Source organism: Cheilinus undulatus, linkage group 8 (assembly GCF_018320785.1).
Source record: "Cheilinus undulatus linkage group 8, ASM1832078v1, whole genome shotgun sequence".
NCBI lineage: Eukaryota > Metazoa > Chordata > Actinopteri > Labriformes > Labridae > Cheilinus > Cheilinus undulatus.
Genome location: NC_054872.1, coordinates 4,752,060 through 4,775,887, shown reverse-complemented (window position 1 = coordinate 4,775,887; position 23,828 = coordinate 4,752,060). Strand labels below are relative to the sequence as shown.

General features: G+C 40.7%; 1 protein-coding gene across 3 annotated transcripts in view; it reads right to left on the bottom strand.

The window, feature by feature from the left end:
• The window catches only part of cdk14 (cyclin-dependent kinase 14), a 391,958-nt gene that overhangs the window by 76,463 nt on the left and 291,667 nt on the right, over positions 1-23,828 (bottom strand). For all 3 annotated transcript variants that reach the window (XM_041794334.1, XM_041794335.1, XM_041794336.1), the window contains 2 exons: positions 16,220-16,359; positions 7,513-7,662 (listed from right to left, as the gene is read on the bottom strand). In XM_041794334.1, the coding sequence (XP_041650268.1) occupies positions 7,547-7,662; positions 16,220-16,359 (256 nt within the window). In that variant the 3' untranslated portion in view covers positions 7,513-7,546. The remainder of the gene's footprint in view (positions 1-7,512; positions 7,663-16,219; positions 16,360-23,828) is intronic.

The window sequence follows — 23,828 nt, the reverse complement described above, 5'->3', positions numbered from 1 at the left end:
AAAGGCAAAAAGGCCAAAAAAAAAAAAAAGCATTGGCTTTGTTACGTGTGGACAGCATTGCCTGCTGGTGCCAACAGATGCACTGACAGTCTCACCCATGGTCTCACTGGACGACTGAAAGTCATGGAAGAGGGTGAATATTCCTCTATTCCTCCCAGCATTGTGAGTATTCTTGCTACAATTCACTGTCTGTCTCTCTGTTACGCTCCGACTCATCTCCTTGACCAGGTGTGCGTCTTTCAAAGTCTATAAACTTTTTTTTTTTTTTTTTAAAGATTTCTTTTTGGGCTTTTTCATGCCTTTATTTGACAGATGAAGGACAGTGGATAGATTCGGAAACAGGGGAGAGTGTGGGGAGAGACATTCAGTAAAGGGCCACAGGCCAGATTCAAACCAGGGCCGCCCACGTACATAGGTAGTGCCTTAAACCACTCAACCATCTGCGGTTGAGTGGTTTAAGGCACTACCTATAAACTTTGAATAGAAACACACCCAAAATGCTGCTGTGATTGAAGTTACTCATGTCCGCCATCTTCTGGTGTAAAGTGGTAACAGCACAGACCTCCGCCATTAGCCCTATCTCCCAATAGTACAGAATCCTCAAAAAAATTCCTGGATCTAGACGGTGGTCCGGATCACTCCCAAACTTGAATCAGTTCTTCCTTATGCCATTTCTGACGTTTTCTGAAAACTTCATGAAAATCCATCCACAACTTTTTGAGTTATGTTGTTAACAAACAAACAAACAAACAAACAAACAAACAAACCCAGCCGATCACATAACCTCCTTTGCGGAAGTAATAAGAAAAGAAAAACAAAAAGTGACAGTATTTACTCAAGAAACTTGGTGGCAGCAATGCTGCTAAGTGTTAGCTAACCGCTATTAAAACACCAGTGAAGAAGAGGAGGTAGCCAGTAAAACACACAAAGAAGACTAGAGGGCCCCCTGCTCCACTTGTAATGAAGGCAGAGCAGTGAGACCCGTTACAGTTTTCTCCTTCTCCTCATCTCCGCGCTGTTTTTAAAAAGCCTCCGGATGTGAAAGCAGAGAGTGTTGGAGATATTACCGCTGCTTAAACAGTATAAAGACTATACACGCACTGGAAGAAGTAAAAAAACACACCAACAGCAAATGTGTCTCTGCTCTGACTCCGTTGTAACATCCCATCCTGTGTTTACATGAGCTGGTCTGGGATCCGTAGTTGACGTAAATGAATCTGAATTTTGCATGTCTATTCTCTGTACTGGTCTTTTAAAGCAGTGTTACATAACCTGACACGCCAGATGGATTTGTTTCACACATCCATTTGGTAAACCTCTCATAGACAGTGTCTGGAAGAGGGCAGAGCCTTTAAAAAAAAATCTCGGCAGGTGACTGGATGAACGTTCTGTCTGTCACATCTTTATGGGCCAATCAGAGCAACAAAACTCGTGAAGTTGTCGCTGCTACCGATGAGTAGTGGGGGGGGGCTGGCATTGGGCGAGCAGTAGGGTACACCCTGGAATGGTTGCCAGTCAATCACAGGCTGAAATATATAGAAACAGACAACCAGGCACACTCACACCTACGGGCAATTTAGAGTCACCAATTAACCTAACGAGCATGTCTAACATTAAGAGAGAACCCACGCCTGACTGGGAAGCAAACCAGGGGCCTTCTTGCTGTGAGACAACAGTGCTTAACCCTGTGCCGCCACCTTTCCTTTTCACATTTTGTGTTTTTTTGTTTTGTTTTGATAAAATGGTTGCTCTGTTAAAAACTGACCACATAAAGGTCATTTTGTGGTCATGAAGAGGCCATCCTATCAGTGCCTATCCTGGAAGTGGTTCTCGACTAGTCTTGCCTCTGGACCCACCAGTCACCTTAATAAGCCATCATGACTGAAATTTCCAAAAAAAGTCCCTAAATACGTGTCTGTTTAACAAAAAATGTTGCAGTTTGGATCTAAGATGGAAAAATATATGACTTAAAAAGGGACAGGACAAAACTTACAGGTTCTTCAACCCATTTCAAAAGGACAATGTGTAAAATTCTGCCAGTTTTTCAGAGATCTTGAGGAATTACCTCATTGTCATGGGAAACGCAGCTTTGTTATCCTAGAGAAGGGGGTTAATGTGCTGAAACGCAGAGAAAAAAGCATTCTAATATACCTGTAATCACAGTAAAACAGAGTAAAAACTGTAGCAATGAACATCCACAAAGGACTTCAGTCATTCACAACTGTTTTGCAACAATTTTCTTCCAAGAGCTCATTTTTGACCCACGGAAAACAGCTCAGTGACCAACTTTTGGGCCTCGACCCACGCATTGAGGACCATTGAGCTTCCATTGTTCCCTGCGATTGTGTAAAATCCTTGCCAGCATAAACCAGAGTAGTGATTATATTTTATGTCATTTATTTCTTCCATGTTGAGCAATGCTAGTAGTTGGGCTGGTGTTATTTAGGACATAGAAGCGCCGATCTGTTGCAGATGCCTGGGTCTTTGCATGACCCCAGTCTGTCACTGCATGGCTGCAGGACATGGATGGTCCACAGTCTCTGACATGCAGGTCCCGCATAAAGGGAACCAACTGGGTTTGGGATTTTTTATAACAGGATGTGACAAACGTGAGGCTGCTGCATGTAAATCCATGTTTTCATAGCTAATCATTCATAGCTCCCTCTGTCTTACTCTGCTTTCTTCCCATGTCAGATATGTAAATTAAAGGAGTTAATGCTGTGCACATCCTTTACATTTTATTTAGGCTCTTCACTGTGACTATAAACGCTTGGTGGGAAACCCAGTTCAAACATGTGCATGCGTTATGTTTGTGGGAACGTATGAGTGGCTGCGTGTTAGTGTTGGTGTAATTTGTCAGTGTATTAATGTGAATGTGTGCACAGGGATTAGGCTGCTATCAGTGCAGCTCTCACAGCCTGTCAGGCTTTAGGACAGCGCTGGACAAAGAGGCTAATTTCAATGTAAATGCAGCAGCTGAGAGGACACAGCTCTCTCAGTGGGGTGACTTCCACCCTCCACACTCTCTCTCTCTCTCTCACACACAGAAACAAGCCTCCAGATCAGGATACACACACTTCAGCAGATTCACTGCTGTAGTAAACACACAGTATTCAGCTTCCATTTAGAAGCATGCACATTTTCCAGAGGGAACTTTAGAACACTAAAGATTCTCTCAGACAGTTAAAGAGTTGATGCGTCTGGTGTCTCTTTGCACCTGTCAGTAATTATAGATCTAATCTGGACCACGGCGCTGTGTTGTGGCCCCTGTGTTGGCCCTCACAATCCCGAGTCCATCATTAGTCCAGCCATTATCCCCATGCCTGGCCTCTGCACCTCTTATTGCATGCAAATAGAGCAGCTTTATCTGAGGAGTGAATGAGACCCCCATCTCTAAAGAATGGGACACCCTCCTCGGCCACTCAAAGCCATTCCTCCATCTATTACTGCATTCTCTGCTTCAATGCAGACAGAACAGATCTCATGGCGTCAGTGTTAAAAGAAAGAGAGCGCTGCTTGGCGGGGTGCAGATGAGTGTGAGGCACACAGTTGTCAGTGTGACCGCTTGATCATCTGATCTGACTATGGAAGCTTGTTTTACCGTATAAATCTTCTCTTCTATGTCACTATTTCACCATATTCTAGGTTTTATACATATCTTACTCATGTTTTCATAAAGGCAGGAAAAAATGGCTTTGGGAAATGTTACAATACACAGATAACAACACACTTTAAACAATCATTTTTTTTGTGTGAATTAACAAATAAAAACGCAAAAACCACCAGCTCTGCAAAGCAGATCAAAACAATTCACATCAGCAGATCAGAAAACATGAATCTATAGGTACTAACCTTTGGTAGGACTATAAAAGAAAGTAAATTTATAATTATTATGACAGAATTCCCAGTTTATGAGTTACATCATGAGGCAAGTTTCCCATTTTCATTATTGCACTTCCATTATTTATGTCTGTTTTGGAGCACTAAATGTAAAGCTGTTCTGATTCCAATACCAGTATCAGGAACACATCTGATACTGCTTTAAACAAGAGTATATGAGTTTATTCACTGATCAGAAACCCTTTTGTTTAACTTTATATTTTGCTTCATTTAGTCATGCTAAATGTTAGCACTATAAACCGGAAATCAACTCTTCCTCGCTGTTGGAAAACACTGCATGCACGAGCTACCGTTTGTAGAGCAGCAAAGAAGAAGCAAAGGACCCACTGCAGCAGCAAAGAATGGCAGCTGCATGACAGTTATTCTCTATAAGTGATCGTTAAAAGGAACCCTGCATGGTCAGACAAATTTGCCTTACTGGGTAGATACACTATATTGCCAAAAGTATTCACTCACCTGCCTTGACTCGCATATGAACTTAAGTGACATCCCAGTCTTAATCCATAGGGTTTAATATGAAGTCGGTCCACTTTCACTGGAACTAAGGGGCCAAGCCCAGCTCCTGAAAAACAAGTCCACACCATAATCCCCCCTCCACCAAACTTTACATTTGGCACAATGAAGTCAGACAAGTACCTTTCTCCTGGCAACCACCAAACCAAGACTTGTCCATCAGATTGCCAGATGGAGCAACGTGATTGGTCACTCCAGAGAAGGCGTCTCCACGGCTCTAGAGTCCAGAGGCAATGTGCTTTACACCACTGTATGCGATGCTTTGCATTGCACTTGTTGATGTATGGCTTGGATGCAGCTGCTCGGCCATGGAAACCCATTCCATGAAGCTCTCTACACACTGTTCTTGAGCTAATCTGAAGGCCACATGAAGTTCGGAGGTCTGTAGTGATTGACTCTGCAGAAAGCAGAAAGTTGGCCACCTCTGTGCACTATGCGCCTCAGCATCCGCTGACCCCGCTCTGTCATGTTACATGGCCTACCACTTGGTGGCTGAGTTGCTGTCGTTCCCAATGGCTTCCACTTATTTATAATACCCCTGACAGTTGACTGTGGGATATTTAAGAGCCAGGAAATTTCACCACTGGACTTGTTGCACAGGTGGCATCCTATCACAGTACCACGCTGGAATTCACTGAGCTCCTGAAGGCAACCCATTCTTTCACAAATGTTTGTAGAAACAGTCTGCATGCCTAGGTGCTTGATTTTATACACCTGTGGCCATGGAAGCGATTAGAACACCTGATTTCAATTATTTGGATGGGCAAGTGAATACTTTTGGCAATATAGTGTAATTGTATCTCTCATACGTATATTGAACAAAAAACTAGAACCGCTAGATATCTGCATTTTGAGTAAATTTGAGCTGATAAACTCATCAGGAGGCCGCCATGTTTTGGTCCATGCTGGTTTGTGGTATGACTTGGTCAGAGCACTCCTCGCCGTTCCTATGTCCTAACAAGAAGTGTTTAGACTGGCAGATAGTGTTAGGGCTGGATCTCACACTGTAGAGACGCTCCGTGTCTCACACAGGGAGAATTTTGAGATTTGAGGTCTTGTCTACTGATTTCCTTGCATCATGAGCAGTTATCAGGCCAAATAGATAAGTAAACGAGAAATACAGAGCCATAATTGCCTTGCTAAAGCAAACATTTACGCCCACATTAGTAGAATATGTTTAAATTCTGTTTCTTGACGAGCCAGATGAAGGCCACAAGCTAAAATGTGTGTTCAATAAAACTGTTCTCCAAACTTCTACTGTTTATGAAGCTATCTATTTCCACACGGTTCAAAATGTTGCGGGTAAAGATAAACACAGCACCAAAACACTTCTGGTTTGCGCTTTTCAAGGAAAAACTCCTTTGTTTGTACATAATGCTTTTATTTTGAAAAGCCTGCCTCAACTATACACTGAATCCAGTCATTTGTAGGGAGGTTTATTGAGGAAAAACTTGAAAGACGGAACTTTGACAGCAGGAAGACAAAGCCAGCCTCAAAGGCAAACTCCATGCAGTTAAGCAGCAAAACATGCTGCCAGTTTAAAGGGCCAGGTTACTGCATGGGAACGACAGAGGAGCACTCAGGCCGAATGACGTCACACTACCAGTGCTGACCAAAATATATGGCAGCCTCCTGGTGAGTTTATCAGCTTAAATTTACTCAAAACGCAGAAATCTAGTGAGTTTTTTTGTTCAGTACACATATGAGAGATACAAATATCTATCCACTTAGGTGTATCTGTCCATGTCTACTTGTTTTTCCTCTTGAAGCTAGCCGATATGCTGCCCCAATGACACTGTTGATGCCTTTGAATCCCCTTCAGCAGCATTTTCAGCCAGCCTAGAACTTGTGTGACTTTTGGGGACTTTAATGATTAAATCCACACCAGTAAACGCAATATTGAACATCTTTTTTTATCCATCTTTGATCATTTATTACCATTGGCTTTAATGCTAACTGTCATATTGCTTATCCTTTGTGAGGGTCTGTGTCTAGGGTCTAAATCGAGAATAATGGAGGGAGAGAGCATGTGATGCAGCCCTCTGTATTACTGTTATTTTAATATTTAGGATTAAAACTCAATAATCAGCAGAAAAACAACTTTAGGCTCACAGAGATGCTGCACATTAAGATTCTATTTGTTGATCCATGTTCTGAGTCAAATATAGATCTAAAATAATTTGCTAGTCTGCACAGTCAGTCCAGAAAGTTTACACTGGTATCAGATCGGTACTCCGTATTGGAGGAGATAAAAAAAAAAGCAAGAGGGGAGCATGGCTGACATTGCTCAGTGCTCCATGCACCTCTCAGAGAGAGAGAGAGAGAGAGGTGAAAATCTAAAAAATTTAAGCAACCAGTGACAATAAATTCCTAATAAGGCCCTCCACTAAAGCTTTATGAATTAAGAGCACTGGGGTTCAAGTAGACTGTGACGTAGTCTTCTGCAAGAACTGATATGATCTTTGCAGTGCTGCACCTAGCATGAGTAACTGTAAATGTGTTGGCATCCCTAGAAATATTTATGATTTTCTTATTTGGTTATTACATTTGTCTTTCCATGCTGTTTTAAATGCGTTTTTGTAGGCTCTGTAAAGCATGGTGAATGTGCTTCATAAATAAAGTTTTCCTGACTTACACCATCCTTAAATGACTGTATTTTATACTGTATGTATTTTATGCACCATATTTCAAACTGTGTGTCATGTTTTTTGTACTTTATTAAAGATCTTGTATTATCCAGGGTGCAATCAATAACTAGTTCTGACGTTTTTCTTCCATTAAAAGTATAGCTTCCAACTTCGCAGATGAATAGCTCTTTTATGCAATAAGAAAAGTAAAACAAACCAATGCATCAGTGAAATTCTACTAGATATAAGTACAGATTTACACACTCACATCAGACTGGATGCCACTCTTCATATTTGGTAATTAAAGAAGAATAAAAAACAACCTTGTTCTGGTTTCTGCAGTCATCATGTTTGATCTAGATCATTAAACTTCCACCTCATATAACCTGAAATGTTAGTGAGAGTTCTGACTGTATTATGCTGCAGCTCACTGTTTCTCTCTGTTTCCTCCTGAATGCTAATGAGCACCTACCTGTCAGGCATCATGTGCAGGATGCTGCCTCAGGTCAGTGTTTGCTGCCAGAGGATGCCTTCCCATGACTGTTCCTTCGTGCACACACCTGTATGCTGTCCCCGCTCTCTGTCTGCAGCTTGACATTTGGTACGGTGAAGATAGAAGACACTGCAGGGGGAGAAGACGAGAGCGGATTAGAAGTATGTAGGCTGACAGGCAGGAGAGGGTTTCAGAGTGAGTTGTTAAAGATGGAGACACTTATTTAAACCGGGATAGTTGAATATTTAGTGGCTGTGCTTTAAGGGTTTACACTTTTTGACTATTAGAAAAAACTTTATTTTTGACTTGCTACACGTGACATTTAAAAATCTTTATTTTTAATGGAAGTTTGAGATGATTTAAATACACTAACAAGACCATCAGGGAGCAAGACACTGACTGAAAAACAGCGTGTAAGGTACCGTATAAAATTACATAAATACAAACAGAACCTTTGGCTTATTCACACCACAAAGCATGATATTTCTACCACTGAGACCATTCACCTTCAACAGAAATGTAATTTAACAAACATTGATACCACTATTAAGCTCTAACATCTGGACACTGAAATATGACTCCATTCTTCTTTGCTAAACTGCTCAAGCTCTGGGACGAGTCAGGTGTGAACGTCCCTTTTCAAGTCCAGCCACAAATCCTCTATCGGGTTGAGGTCTGGGCTTTTACTCGGCCGCTCCAGAACATTCCCTTTGCTGTCTTTAAACCATTCTGTGTAGCTCTCTCTGAATGCTTCAGCTCATTGTCTTGCTGGAAAATAAATCTTCTCCCTTGTTGTAGTTCTCTAACAGACTGAATAAGATTGCCCTCCAGGATTTTTACTGCTCTCATTTTACCCTCCACCTTCACAAGCCCTTTAGGGCTGACTACTGAGATGCATCCCCACAGCATGATGCTGCCACCACCGTGCTTCACAGTGTGTCTGTGGTGACGTCAGTGCTTGGCGTCTTGTCTGATGGCCAAAAAGCTCCATTCTGGTCTCATCAGACCAAAGAACTTTCTTCAATTCTTCCATTTAATCTGAGTTTTCTTCAACAGTGTCGTTCTCTTTGCCACTCTCCCATAAAGCTTTGACTGGTGAAGAACCAGTGAGTCAGCTGCTGAAGCTTGGAACTCCTTCAGAGTAGTTCTAGGTGTCTTGTAGGTCATTTCCACCAAGCGGTCTAGCTCAGTTTGGTGCGGTACGGCACAATTTTTTTGGCGTTTCCATAGAGAGAGGGTCCCAAAAAACCGACCCGTACTGTCCCACTTTTCGGCACCCTTCCGTAGGGGTGCCAATCTTACCTAACCATACCAAAAGGTGGAGCTACACACACAACAATAGGGGCTGCACTGACGTCACGTCAGCACGCAACTCAGCTGCTCGCCTCTGGGCTTCAGACACGGAAGTCTGCGCTGTGAGAAGTTGGCGAAAACAGGAGAAAAATGGACCAATATCTGCCTAAATGGGAAATATTTGGACTCGACGGAGATCCAAACTGTTTCCTAGTCTATGGATATTGGTATCTGGCCACAAATCAAGTTTCCTGACGTTTATCTGGATGATTGTAAGAACATACAGCAGAGCCCAAAGGCTCTCATCAGCCTGATCAATCTGCAATGGATGAGAAACTAAATGCAGAAGTTTTGTGAATACGAAGCCTTAGAACAGTTCATTCATCTGTAACTAGTTATTAATCTACGTCTTACATTAGATAACCTGTGAAAACATCGCTCTCTAGTTGTTGATCGGGCTTGTAAAACTTCAGGCTGCAGAGTGTTTTAAAACGAGATCAGCACACCCCAGATTTCTGACTTAATCTAGCTTGATTTTAACACCAGCTGAACTTTTACTTTATTTTTAATGCGGCGAATTCTCACAGTACAGCTCTAAACTTTCACGTTTTGTTGTATAAACTGTTCTAGACTAGATATATTCACATATTAACGTAGCGTTATGACTCAAACCGTCTCTGTACACGTATTCCATCAGCTGAGGATCTGTACTGACAGATGTTAACATCATTAAGATGTAGTTATTTTTTTAAAAAGCACTTTCAGCTGAAATAAAGCTATTTACTGCTTATTCATGACTGATTTCACTCATCCTTTCTATAACTCTGCAGCTGGAACAGCTGACTCGCGCTGTGACTTCACATGCATGCTTTCAAAGCCCCGCCCACCCAAGTGAGAGCACAGGTGTCTGTGGAAACGCAAACTATTTGGGGGTTTAGCGTACCAAACCATACCAAACCGAACTGAATCCAATCGGACCCCCTGATGGAAACATGGCTTTGGTGGCCTCTCTCACTAGTCTACTCCTTGTACGCTCACTCAGTTTGTGAGGACGGTCTGATCCAGGCACATTTACAGATTCCTTCCATTTCTTGATGATGGATTTTACTGAACTCTTGGTGATGTTCAATGCCTTGGATTTTTTTTTATCTATCCCCTGACTTAAACATTTCAATAACCTTATCTCTGAATTACTGTGGGTGTTCTTTTGTCTTTTTCATGTAATGGTAGCCAAGAACACCAATTAACCATTGATCTGACCTTCCAGACACAGGCTTCTTTGTACTACAATCATTGAGACACATTCACTGCATTCAGGTGATCACCATTTCACTAATTGTAAGACCGCTAGCACCAACTTGCTGGACCTCTGTTGAACTAGATCAGTCACATTATAGGTGGTGAAATTTTATGCAGTCACTTATTTTACATCGCATTTGGAATTACTTTGTAGTAATCTGTTTTCGCCATAACTTTGAAGAGGGGTTTTTTGTTGCATTTAAAAAAATGACATTGATCATCATTGATTTATAGAAATATAAAAGAGTAAGACATCTAAGGGATGTTGTGATGAACCTCCATTGGGGACACACCTCTACAGTAACTGGGGGAGGCAAATTTTGCACAGAACCAGTGTGTACATGTTTGGCCATGGGCAATATGAACATGCAAACATGTGCCTCCAAAAAATTACTGCGGCAAAAACAGTCCTCACATCCTGACAAATCTAAACTTTTTATTTTACTCCATTCACAAAATGTATTAAAAATGCTTTTGACACATTTTTTTTCTGTCTCTTTGTTCAATCATTTAGGTTTTTGTTCCATCTAAAGTCTTAACTGTTATGTTTTTTATTAAATATATTTGAGTGGCTGAATACTTTTGGACTTTTGGTCATGATTTCTCAAAGTGAGGTGGTGACTGGTCCTGATGCCCAACCAGATGGACCAGATGATTAGTTTCTCATTTAACTACTCAATATCTTGTTTTACTATTGGTTACTTGACTCTAAGTCACAGGTGTCAAACTCGGCCAAATCCGGCCCGTGAAACAGTTAAATCCAGCCTGCAAGATGATCTCATATTTCTGTTCTAACTGGTCCATCAGTCTGAGGTCTGCAGTATAAAAATGTGAACTTATCCTTGATGATTTAAGATACCCTAGTTAAGTCACAAAATCTGAAAAAGTAAGGAGTAAAATATTTAGATAAAAAGTCAGGAATGTGGGAAAAGAAATTAGAGTTTTAATTCAGCATCTCACAATTAGGACTCAAATTTAGGATTTTGACTTTTAATATCATACTTCAAGCATTTCAGCTCATAATCTTGACTTCTCATATAATATTTTGAGCTTTAGGATTCATAACACTAATTTTTAAGTGATATTTTGACCTTTAAACCAATCATTTTTTATTTTACCTCATGTTTTCAACTCCAAACTTTGACTACATAATCCCATAGTTTGACCTTTTATACTCACAATTTAAAATTTGAATCATATTTTGATTTTTAATTTCATGATGACAAATTTTATTTCATTTTTTTTAAACTTTTAAACTCATGATTTTGACTTTCTTTCTGATATAATTGCCATTAAGAAAACATTATTTTTCAATTTCAGTTTTGACCTTTTTAAAATGATAAATTTACTTTTCTCAGATTGTGAGCCTTTAAACTTATCTTTTTAACTTTTTAAATGTCAAAATCATTTATCAGCTGTGCTAAGTTTTTTTTTTTTTTTTCATATTTTATTACCGGTGAAACAAGGTTGACAGTTTAGGAGAGGGCTCAGGTCAGAAATATCTAAATTCAGTCAGAGGATGAGCTGTCCTAAACGGGGGAGGGTTCATCAATAAAGCTGCATGCCTGTTTTTTTTTGCTTACAATCACTAACCACTCTTGGGAAATATTAACCCACACAGTTGCTTATTTCAAAGATGAGCTCAAATCTATAACTTAGAGATAAAGGGAGGGAGTTTTACTGAGAGGCGTGGATATAGAGCACATTGCTCCATAAAAACAGTGCCTTTGTTGCTCTTCTACATCCATGTAAATCTTCTTGTAGCCAGTTTGTCCCAGAGGCCTTTGCTTTCACTTTTTGCTCTGCCCACACCCACGCAAACTTTCAGTCAAATCAAATTAAAAAGGTCACAATCCAATCCACACTGTAAGAGCAACCTCAGGAGCTCCATTGTCTCTGTAATTCTGCCTTTGTTTCGGCTAATCTGTCTGCGTATTGTCTGGATTAATTCATAATACACATGACAATAGAGCGCACAGCTGGCCTTAGAAAACATACTGTTCAAGACTGCAGGGAGAACATAAAGACATTTACTTGAAAGGTTCATGACTTTCATGAGCATGTGTGCCTTTTGTTCCGGCCACTTTATCTTGCATTAGGTAACTCCTGGCATGTTCAGCTCTAGAGCAGTGCAGAATGTTTTTATTGGTCTGCTTCCATTGGCTCCAGTCTGTAGTTCACGAAAAACGCTGTGGTTGTAGGCAAATACATAAAACTGAAGTAATTAGGCAGTTTTTTAATCTAGCATTTATTTCTAATTTGCATAATTTTGACACATCCCTCCGCTCTTGTCTCCACACACACACACATAGACGAGACTTTGTGTTTATCCAGCCCTGTCCTCATTTTAGGGAACTGTTTTAATTCGGTGCCATTCGTCCCTCAGTGGCTCTGCAGCTTTGCCAGTGTGTCACATGTGCGTGCAGAAAAGGCAGAATCAGAGAGACGCAGATGAAGGGAGAATAGAGAGAGAGAGAGAGAGAGAGAGAGAGAGAGAGAGCTAGCATGACAAAAATCAAAACGAGCCATCTCTCTCCCTCTCTCAGTGACCGCCACTTTCAGACATGACAACCTGCTGGGTGCTGATAACAGGATTAATAATGCAGAAAAATCTTAATCTGGGGGAATTTAAAATGGAATTCTCCCATTAATATTACCACCCTGTCAGTGGCGGCACACTCAGGTCTGCTGAGCGTGCTTTACACATCTCTAATGAATAACAGCTTAAAGGATTGTTGATCTATGCATATGTAGTCTGTCATATAAAATTAATTTTCAGTCATATCTGACAGACTTTCATGCAAAACATGATTCTGTAGGAATAATTGAAATATAGCCAGTGCTAAAGCCCCTGATGCTTCTCCTGTTCAGACCAAAAGTAAAAATATTCTTGTCTTATGCAACTCAGAGTCAAGAATTTTGACACTGGGGCCATTGGTATTAATTCATCTCGGTTTTATACTGCCTGTGATGTTCACCCATCAACTTTGAAAAACATGCCCTGTCTGTTTTCATATTATCATTTAGAAGTGAGCACTGGTTGTTTCTACCAGTTCTAGCTGGCTGAGCAGTGCTGCTTGGAGAACTGGGTACACTCTCAATCTTTACCAACATTTTTTATAAACAAAGATAACACAACTTGCATATTTAGTTCACCTAAAAAAATTAACTTTAGTATTAAAAACTTCCACTAAGTTATACTGTTTCAGGGACGAAGGATCAAAATGGCCTTAACAGCCAAAGAAGAGCAGTTTTTACCAAGACAGTCTGCCGTCAGAACACAAATCTTAAACGCCAACCCTTTGCAGAACACCACAGTGAGACACCGCCTCTATCAGGATGGAAATACAAGCTTAAACCTTAAAAAATAAAATCCGATTAAACGTCTAGTTATTGTTAGGGTAAACCCTTTTGCATTCTGAGTCCATTTTTTCACACAGATTTTTTGCACATTAAAAAAGAAATTCTATCTCATGTTGCTCTCATCATGTTTGCACACTGATGCAAATTTTTGCATCAGTTCAAGTTATTTAGATAAGTTATTGATGATTTGGTTTAAAAAAACCCACATCCAAAAATAATGGCCTTGGTGTACAAAGACCTTAAAGGTTAATGTTTGGGGTTAGGATACCAAAAATTCAAAAACCTGACCTGTAAAACCTAAAAACAAAACAATCTTCTTACAGGAAAAAAGCTTGTCCTCCATGAGAACACTAATGAAAGCATATAAGCTACTTAAACTATATAGGTAACAGGGCTCCATAGCTAAATCAACAGCTAAGAATCTACATTAGCCACATGATTTACGTAGATGACACAGCTACATAACTAACATGATTATGGCTGAACCCCAATTCTCCACCTAACCCTCAATCTTACCCTCAAGCTCAACCCTCAGTCTTAACTCGCCCCTCAAAACCAAGAGTTAGGGCCTTCTGGTGACCCTTTAATAGCAGTTATGACTTCAGACTGTAGAGGGCAGTAATGTGCCAAAACTACATAGTCTGTCGATTCGGAGGAAGAAGAAGAAGAAGAAGAAGAAGGAGAACCTGCTAATATTCAACAAAATAACATGTATAAACACCACAACCACAGACATGTTCAGCTTAAAGTCACCGTATAACACAGCCATTAGCAGCCCTCGCACTTCGTGGGAATGCACATTTTGAGACTAAGGGTTAAGATTGAGGGTTAAGGGGAGAATTTGGATTAAGCCTAAAACTAAAGGAAATGAAGCTACATTATCTGTGTTATATTATGCTACTTTGCTAAAGCTAGACCCGTTCTAGAGGTATGTAGACAGTGTTTCACTGTAGCTATGTAAGCTTTAGTTACAAATATAAATTACATTAGCTACATAATCTGCGTATGTAATGTAGCGACATAGCTAACATGGCTAAACTAAAGCAAATTAAGCTACGTTATCTATGTTAAATTATGCTACTTTGCTACTAAAGCTAGACCCATTCTAGAGGTATGTAGACAGTGTCTTGCTGTAGCTACGTAAGCTTTAGTTAAAGCTAACAAAGCTACATAAGCTATGTAATAAATGTAATGTAGCGACATTTCTAACATGGCTATACTAAAGCAAATGAAGCAACGTTATCTATGTTAGAACATGCTACATTTGTCCAAACAGTGCTCAGTTCGGCACCAACGTAGTGGATTGGAGTTTTTCAAGATGGATTTACCTGATGACAGACATGGAGTCTGGCTAATACATCTGCTTTGCAAGGATAAGAGAGCATGGCGTCAGCGGAGCTGCACTATGCTCCATGAACTACTCTTCCACTGATGCAACTCTACAGCTCTGAAAGTAGAGTCACTCAGTTTCCCAGTCAGGCAGTCAGGCAGACACATGCAGACCCATGTGTAGGACTGACGGTCTATCTTTCAGTGTGCCAGACTTTAGAGTGTATCGCTGCATGCCATGTTGATTTTGACAGCTATTTCAGATTTGGTCATTGAAAACATGAGGTTGGCAAACATTTATTGTTATTTTTTGGTCAATGAAGTTGGCCCAGGCTGCCTGGATTTCTCAAAGAGACACCAACTGTTGCAGTGTGTTTCTGCTGCAAAGGTCAGGTCCATTTGAGTCAGAGGGTTGGCAGTTAACAGCATCAAAATTTAGCTGCAATCTTGCTAACCAGAAAGACATAAACCTAAAATGAACGATCAAAGCAAGACTGTGCAACACCAGAACCTGTGTTTCTTAGGTAGGCCTACAGATGAGATGCAAACAAATTTAAAAGGGCTTTAATTGGGTTTCTTACAATCTTTCACAACCCAGCTACATGCAGAGTACTAGCTCAAGATGGAAGAATTCCAAATGCATAAATGTGTAATGATGCCAGTTTTAATTACCATTGAAATCTTGGCATTGATTTATTAAACGACGGTCCCTACTGATAAAAAACATTTTGCTTTTGGTCTTTTACATGAAAAATCTGCAGTATTAATAAATCTGCTTTAGAGTAAATTGAAATATAACGTGTGTGTTTTGTCTTGAGTTTTTAGAGTTGCTGCTGCTGCACATCAAAGTTATCAAGAAACAGGAAACTAAAGCTGAATGTGTCTCTTTGGCCAGCAGAGGCATATAATGAGACAGATGTCCTCTGCATATATGAAAACATCCATATAGGTTGCTGCTAGTTTCCAGAGACAGACAGAAACAGTGAGAGAGAAAGAAAGGAGGGAGGCTGCACAGTCCGCTGGAGCTGAGGGAGCTCAGACAAAAGGGATAAAGGAAACAGAGAAAAGAGAGAAAGTGGCACTGAAACAGAGGAAGTGAGTCTAAAAAGAGAAACTGGTACAAAGAGAGGACTTATTCCTGACTCTCTGGGTAACTTTAATTTTAGGAAAGCAAAAAATAGCTCTGGTACACATTTTTAGATATTTGTTCCTGATGTAACGACGTGATCAACGCTGAATTCTTTTGAACTTTTTATCTGCTAACGTTCAGTCTGCCCCAAAAAAGTCAGCAAGTGCACAACACGTTTTTTTTTTTTTAAGTTTCTAAAACTGTCGATGTTATTTATAGTAAGCTCTGTCATCAAAGTCAGAGCTTCAGTGATGGACGAGTTGTGTTACGTACTGTCCTGCAGCTCCCAGAGCCGTGGAGGAAGGTTGCTGAAGTATTCGTGGTTCAGTGCTGCCTGAGCTGACAGACGGTTCTTTGGGAAGCACTGGAGGAACCTGGAGGCCAACTCCTCAGCGTGGTCCACGTAGCCCAACCTGCAACACAGAAGTACACATCATCAGAGAGTGACCACAGAAACATTCAGAATATAACAAAATGTGCATTATCAAACAGTGCAAAAACACAGAACATGCCTGCAACCAAGGGAAGAAGGAAAAACGTTCAACATACAAGGCTTATAAGACAAGGTGTGACCAAGTGGACGACAGCAGATGGACGAAAGAGCAAAAAGGAAATAAATACAACCCTAATTCCAAAAAAGCTGGGACGCTGAGTAAAATGTCTGTAAAAACAGAGGTCAATGATTGTCAAATCTCATGAACCCATATTTTATCCCCAATGGAACTTAACACATCGGATGTTGAAAGAGAGACATTTCACCCTTTCATGAAAAAATTTAGCTCATTTTGAATATGATGGCAGCAACATATCTCAAAAAAGTAGGGACGGGGAAACAAAAGGCTGTAAGTAAGTGGGTATAAAAGGAACATTTTAGAGAGGCAGACGTAAAGCTGGGCAAAATGTTCACCTATCTGTGAGAAGCAATTTCAGAAAAAAAATGTTCCTCAATGTTAAGTTGTGAAGACATGGAATATCCAACCATCTACAGTCCATAATATCAACAAAAGATGAAGAGAATCTGGAGAAATTTCAGTCAGCAAAAGACAAAGCTGAAGGTCAGTACTGGATGCTTGTGATTTTCTGCCCCTCAGGAGGCATTAAAATCAGGTGATTCAGTTCTGGAGGTCCTTGCATCCGCTCAGGAACACTTCCAGGAACTATTGCCCGTCACCACAGTTCACCATACCATCCACAAATGCAAGTAAAAGCTGCATCATGTAAAGATGAAGCCAAATGTGCACAGGATCCAAAAATGGACTGAGGCAATATGGAAAACTGTTCTGTGGCCAGATGACTCCCAATTTAAAATTCTTTTTGGAAACCACTGACACCATGTCCTGCAGAAAAAAGCAAAGCGGGACCATCCAGCTTGTTCTCCTGGCTAAGTTTTAAAGCCTGGATCTCTGATGGTATGGGGTGCACAAGTGCCTATGGCGTGGGCAGCTCTAACATCTGGAGAGGAACTATCAATGCTGAAAAGCAGATAAAGGTTTTAGAGCAACATATGCTCCCATCCAGAGGACGTCTCTACAGGGAAGGCTTTGACTATTTCAGAAAGACAATGCTAAACCACATGCATCACAATAGGAGAGTGGATGCTGAACTGGCCTGCCTGCAGTCCAGACCTTTCACCGACAGAAATCTGCTCCTCAGAGCCCCAGCAGAGTTTGGCCATGGGCAGAATCTCAGTTTTTGCCAGGCTAATAAAATAGCTAATCACCTTACTGTAGTGATTAATCAGACTATGGACTGATGGAAGATGATGGATTTGTAATATATATCAGGATGTCATCAGCATAAACACTAATGTTATGGTGGTATGCAGAGATATTAAACAGGCAGTCAACCACCTCAGTTACATCCAAATAAAATACCAAATTCCACATCACCTTTCATTCATCCCTCTGAGAAAGCAGCTCATTTTTTCTCCTATTCACAGAGCTGCTGACAACAAAAAACAAGCCTTTTAATTATGCTGAAGCTTTGCTGACTCCAGAGGAAAACTACTTCTTAGATGCATAGAAGCAGCGGAGCACATACTCCTGCTTACACCTTTCTCTTTAGAGCTTAGCTGGCATATGGCGACTAGGTCACTGTGAGAAACAAAAAGTGTTGATTAAAGCAGGAGCTAAGAGCCTGAGTAAGTATCTGAGAGTGAATATGAACGCGTTTGCTCAGGGAGTCACTGAACTCCTGAACCACGTCTACCTTACAGTGCAGAGAGGCAGCAGAAACTGAAAAATAAAAGAAGGGCAACACATTCAGAGAGTAATTAGGCATCTACTGCATTAAATAAACATGATGTTATCCACAGCACCACATGATACTCCGACTGTTTCTCATGTCCTGTAGACTTCTCATGGTCGGCTCCCCAGTCAAGCACTCTGACAGCCAATCCCATGGCTCTCAACGAGAATCTCAACTCAACTTATCAGCAGAGAGACAGAGGGAGGATAAATCTCTGTTCAGCTCATCGACACCACTCAGCAAAGAGGCAGAGATAAAGTTAATGAAGTCCATCAGGAGCTCTTCTTCTGACTCTACTCATACAGCTCAACGGCAAAGTTTAAAGACAAACAAGACTTTGTGGGAAACTGTACTGATGGGAAAAGTCTTCCTCAATAACTAGCTTCATGTTTGAGGTTTTTTGGGTCATGCTGATGCTGCATCTTTAGCGTGAAGAATATAGACACGTGTTTGTGGGTCTGTTCAATTAAGTTAGTTAACTCATAGTTTAATCTAAAGTTACTCAGAAGAAGCGCCTTAAACCAGGCAGATATCAGCATAATACATAAAGCAATAAATGAAGAGGATGCACAGAGAGCCAGTGCAGGTACAACACATAGGAGTTCAGTTTGGTGCTGTTGGCCTTAAGTAGCTGGAAATTTTAGTTCCAGGAACTTCTCAAGGACCTACAACATTAAAAAAAATGATTGATGATTGTCAAATCTCCATATATCCATTTTCTATACCACTTACCCCCTTCGGGGTCGTGGGGGTGCTGGAGCCTATCCCAGCTGCTAGTGGGCGAGAGGCGGGGTACACCCTGGACTGGTCGCCAGTCAATCACAGGGCTGACACACAGAGACAGACAACCAACTGCTCACACTCACACCTAGGTCACCAATTGACCTGATTTTTGGTGGAGGAAGCCGGAGTACTTGGAGAGAACCCATGCATGCCCCCCATTACCATTTCATGAAAATGTTAGCTCATTTTGAATTTGATGGCAACAACAACTCTCAAAAAAAGTTGGGACAGCAACCATGTTTCAAACTGTGCACTGATAATAAGCTGGATGGTCCCTCTCCTCTGTAGGACACATTGTCTGTGGTTTCCAATAAGAAGCACATTTTGATTCATCTGACCACAGAACAGTTTTCCATTTTGTCCTAGTTCAACTTAACCCTCTGATGTTGATGCATGTGCTGCCGCATTTTTGTGCAGTTTTCACTATGTCTTATTAAAGGACCTTGTAAATTGAAATCCAAAGTTTGTGTCTAAACACACTAGATATGTTGGAAAATGGTTGCTGTAAACATGTGAAAACACTGTTTTCACATTTGAAAACATCCAATCACCCTCCAAGGTGTTTTTTAAAGGCTCTGCCCTTTCCCAAATGTTGTCTATGAGAGGTTTACCAGATGGATGTGTGAAACAAATCTATCTGGAGTGCCAGGTTACAAGAAACTTAAATTTTTTATTTTTTCAGTCCATGTCCCTCAAGCCCGTTTCACACTGGCTGTGTGTGTGGCGCATGTTCAGTACTTTAGGTGCAAGTTTTCTGAATGTTGGCCGCATCTCCCTGCTGTCAAAGCTCTGCCACTCTTCCTAAGTTTTGCCTCATAAAAACCTCCATACAAGTGATACTATTCAAAATAAAAGCATATAATTTAAAAAATTCAAAACAGAGGCAAGATCTCGATTCTCTAAATCCTCTGCCTCTGAGCTGCAGGTACCAGGAGCATGAGACGTGCTGCACATGCAGGTAGTCTGAAAGCTGTATCTTGTTAACATGCAAACAAACTGAAAATACAGCTGTGTTGTGGACAACATGCCCCTGGTCCAAAACTGGCTTTAATGGGCTCTGTATTGATTAAGCCATGTCAGCGTCTCCCTGCAGCCACAGCGAGGTAAAATTAGTCCATTTCTGCTCCTTAATATCTCGTTTCACTTTAAAAACTCACAGGCAGCTCAGTGGACAAGTCAAAAGTCATCTACACCTAGTCCGTATCCAAACAGGAAGTCTATTATCCCTAGATCGCGACAAAAATCCAAAACAATACAAGAACAGTTTTAAATGCAAACAATGCCATTTGAAAATATGACCAAACTGATGCAATTATTGTTAAAAAACTGCAATCATTTGGGCGCTCTGATTCCTATCAAATGTTAGGAAAGGTTTGCAGTCATCCAGATTTTCTAAAGTTTGGTCTAAAGGGGGTCGCTGCCCTTAGGTTAAGCTTGTTGAAGATGTTTCTAAAAGGCTGCAGCTCTAAAACTGACTGGTGCGAGAGAGAAACGTTTGTCAAAACAAATAAAATGTTATGGTGCTCTTCCCAGAGGTCATGAGCAGGTATTGCTGGTAATTTGGGATTTTTAGATTTAGTTATGTCCTGTACTTGTCTGGCAGTGTTTCCTGAAAAGAGAATCTTTAAAATGTTTTCTTCTCTTACTAAGATTCTCGGGCATATATTGATCTTTATCCAGGGACTCCGAATGACTAAATCCACCCCTGACTTTTTCCAAATGCAGGAACAAAGATGTAATGATTGAGATGAAATAATTCTACCATCAGTTTATTCCAGTGAAACCCTAAGAATCAATATCATCACACCATCAGGATGTGTCCATACGTGAATTTCTCTTGCTTTGTAAAATCTCTCCAGGCGTAAAAACCACCAGGTAGATATGAAAAGATCACCTGGATATGACAGAGCTGGCTTTTCAGAAGTGCTGATGTGCAGCGGGCTCACATTCCTTCCTGCTATTTCTGTCATCTGGGTGGAGTGAATAATGCACATCTGCAGGATGATCGATAGTATCTCCTCAGCTATCAAACAGCTGCAGGTGATGACACATTTACAGCAGAGAGAAGCATTCCTTCACCACCGGAGCGTGGTGTTTGCTTTTTCACGGCTATCAGAAAATGACACCGAGGCGGAGGGTGAAGCGTGACACAGGAAACCACCTGTCTGTATTGTCCCTCAGCAGACAATCAGATCGGTCTATTTGTTTAAGCAGAGCATAAAAGAGAAGCTGTTTTAGCAGAATACCTTTGTGCTTTTAGTCTGAAGACATCCTGTGAGCAGCTTTCACCATGTTTGACTCATATGAGGATGAAGGTGTCATGAGGGTAACTTGAAAACATGAACAGTATGGGCAAACAGGCCCCGACATGCGACAATCAAAGGTGCTCAGCTTAGTCCACTGATGGTCAACAGGTGAGACGGCTGACATCCAAATTCAAAACATTTCACCGTCCAAAGACCAATGTTTTTAGACTTGTTTTTTATCCAAGGCACACCTATGATCAAGCCAAAAATCTTAGGGCACAAACACCTCTTTAACACGTATCTCAGTGTGTTTGGTTGTTGTGGTTAAAAACCTTTGCTTGTACAAACTCCTACGGCACACATAGACTTGCCTGAGGCAAATTAAGATCATTATTTCCTGTGTGTATCTTTATTTGGGTTTAAACAGGGTGGTGAAAGGCCCTGCTTCACTATATGACAAATCTACAGTCATGGACCAAAGTATTGGCACCCCTGGAATTTTTCCAGAAAATACACCATTTCTCCCAGAAATTTTGGCAATTACAAATGTTTGTGGTATACACGTGTTTATTTCCTTTCTGTCCATTGGAACAACACAAAAAATCTGTAGTAAAAAGACAACATTGACATAATTTTACACAAAACTCAAAAAATGGGCCAGACAAAATTATTGGCACCCTCAACTTGATATTTGGTTGCACACCCTTGGAAAAAAAAATAACTGAAACCAATCACTTCCTATAACCATCAACAAGCTTCTTACACCTCTCAACTGGAATTTTGGACCACTCTTCTTTTGCAAACTGCTCCAGGTCTCTCAGATTTGAAGGGTGCCTTCTTCAACAGCAGTTTTGAGATCTCTCCATAGGTGTTCAATGAGATTTAGATCTGGACTCATTGCTGGCCACTTCAGAACTCTCCAGCGCTTTGTCTCCAACCATTTCTTGGTGTTTTTTGAGGTATGTTTGGGGTCATTGTCCTGCTGGAACACCCATGACCTCTGATGCAGACCCAGCTTTCTGACACTAGGCCCTATATTGCAGCCCAAAATTTTTTGATAGTTTCCAGACTTCATGATTCCTTGCACACAGTCAAGGCACCCAGTGCCAGAGGCAGCAAAACAACCCCAAAACATCCTTGAACCTCCACCATGTTTGACTGTAGGTACTGTGTTCTTTTCTTTGTAGGCCTCATTCTGTTTTCTGTAAACAGTAGAATGACGTGTTTTTCCAAAACACTCTACCTTAGTCTCATCTGTCCACAAAATGTTCTCCCAGAAGGATTGAGGCTTACTCAGGTACATATTTACAAACTCCAGTCTGGCTTTTTTATGTCTCTTTGTCAGCAGTGGGGTTCTCCTCAGCCTCCTGCCATAGCGCTTCAACTCAGTCAGATGACCACTTATGGTCCGAGCTGACACTTTTGCACCCTGAGTCTGCAGGACAGCCTGAATTTGTGTGGAAGTTGACTGAGGATGTTTATCCACCATTCCAACTATCCTGCGTTGCATTCTTTTGTCAATTTTTCTCTTTCGTCAACGTCCAGGGAGATTAGCCACAGTGCCATGGGTTATAAACTTCTTGATTATATATTCACAGTGGACAAAGGAATTTCAGGATCTCTGGAGATGATCTTGAAACCTTGAGATAAAATTATGTCAATTTTGTCTTTTTTCTACAGATTTTTTGTGTTGTTCCAATGCACAGAAAGGAAATAAACATTTGTATACCAAAAACATTTGTAATTGCAAATATTTCTGGAGAAATGGCGTATTTTCTGGAAAATTCCAGGGGTGCCAATACCTTCGTCTATGACTGTAACTGTAATACTGAATACCCCCGGGGTCTCAGCTTTGCTCTAAGAGTGCCACTGTCCACTAAGTTCAAAAGCCATTAATAGATATTTAATTAAAAAACAAAACAAACAAAAAAAAACCTTCTGATTGGTTCATGATAACCTGTTAAAGCCTAGAAACACAAATTATAGCCAGAAAATTCTCATTTTTTTGGAACTGAAATGTTTTTTTAACTTTCTACTGAAATCCAAAAAATCCAAATTTCCATAAAATTTAAAATTTGTATTTTTATATCTCATTTGATACATTACTGATAATCCACTCGAGGGCATTTTCATCATTTTTCAGATTGTATTAAGAAGTTTTTTTTTGTAATCTACGATCATTTTGATTAGATAGAGGTATCATAAAAGTATGTATCAAATATGATACAACAGGCTTTAAGGGGTTAAGAAAAACTGTCCAATGGTAAAATTGTGGAGGGCATTCCTAAGATTTAAGGGTGTAGCAGTACAGAAAAATTGCGGTTAGAGCAGCGGAGACGCGTTCTCTGGAGTGATGAATCACGCTTCTCCATCTGGCAATCTGATGGACGAGTCTGGGTTGGGTGGTTGCCAGAAGAACGGTACTTGTCTGACTGCATTGTGCCAAGTGTTAAGTTTGGTGGAGGGGGGATTATGGTGTGGGCTTGCTTTTCAGGAGCTTGGCTTGGCCCCTTAGTTCCAGTGAAAGGAACTCTGAATGCTTCAGCAAACCAAGAGATTTTGGACAATTCCATGCTCTCAACTTTGTGGGAACAGTTTGGGGATGG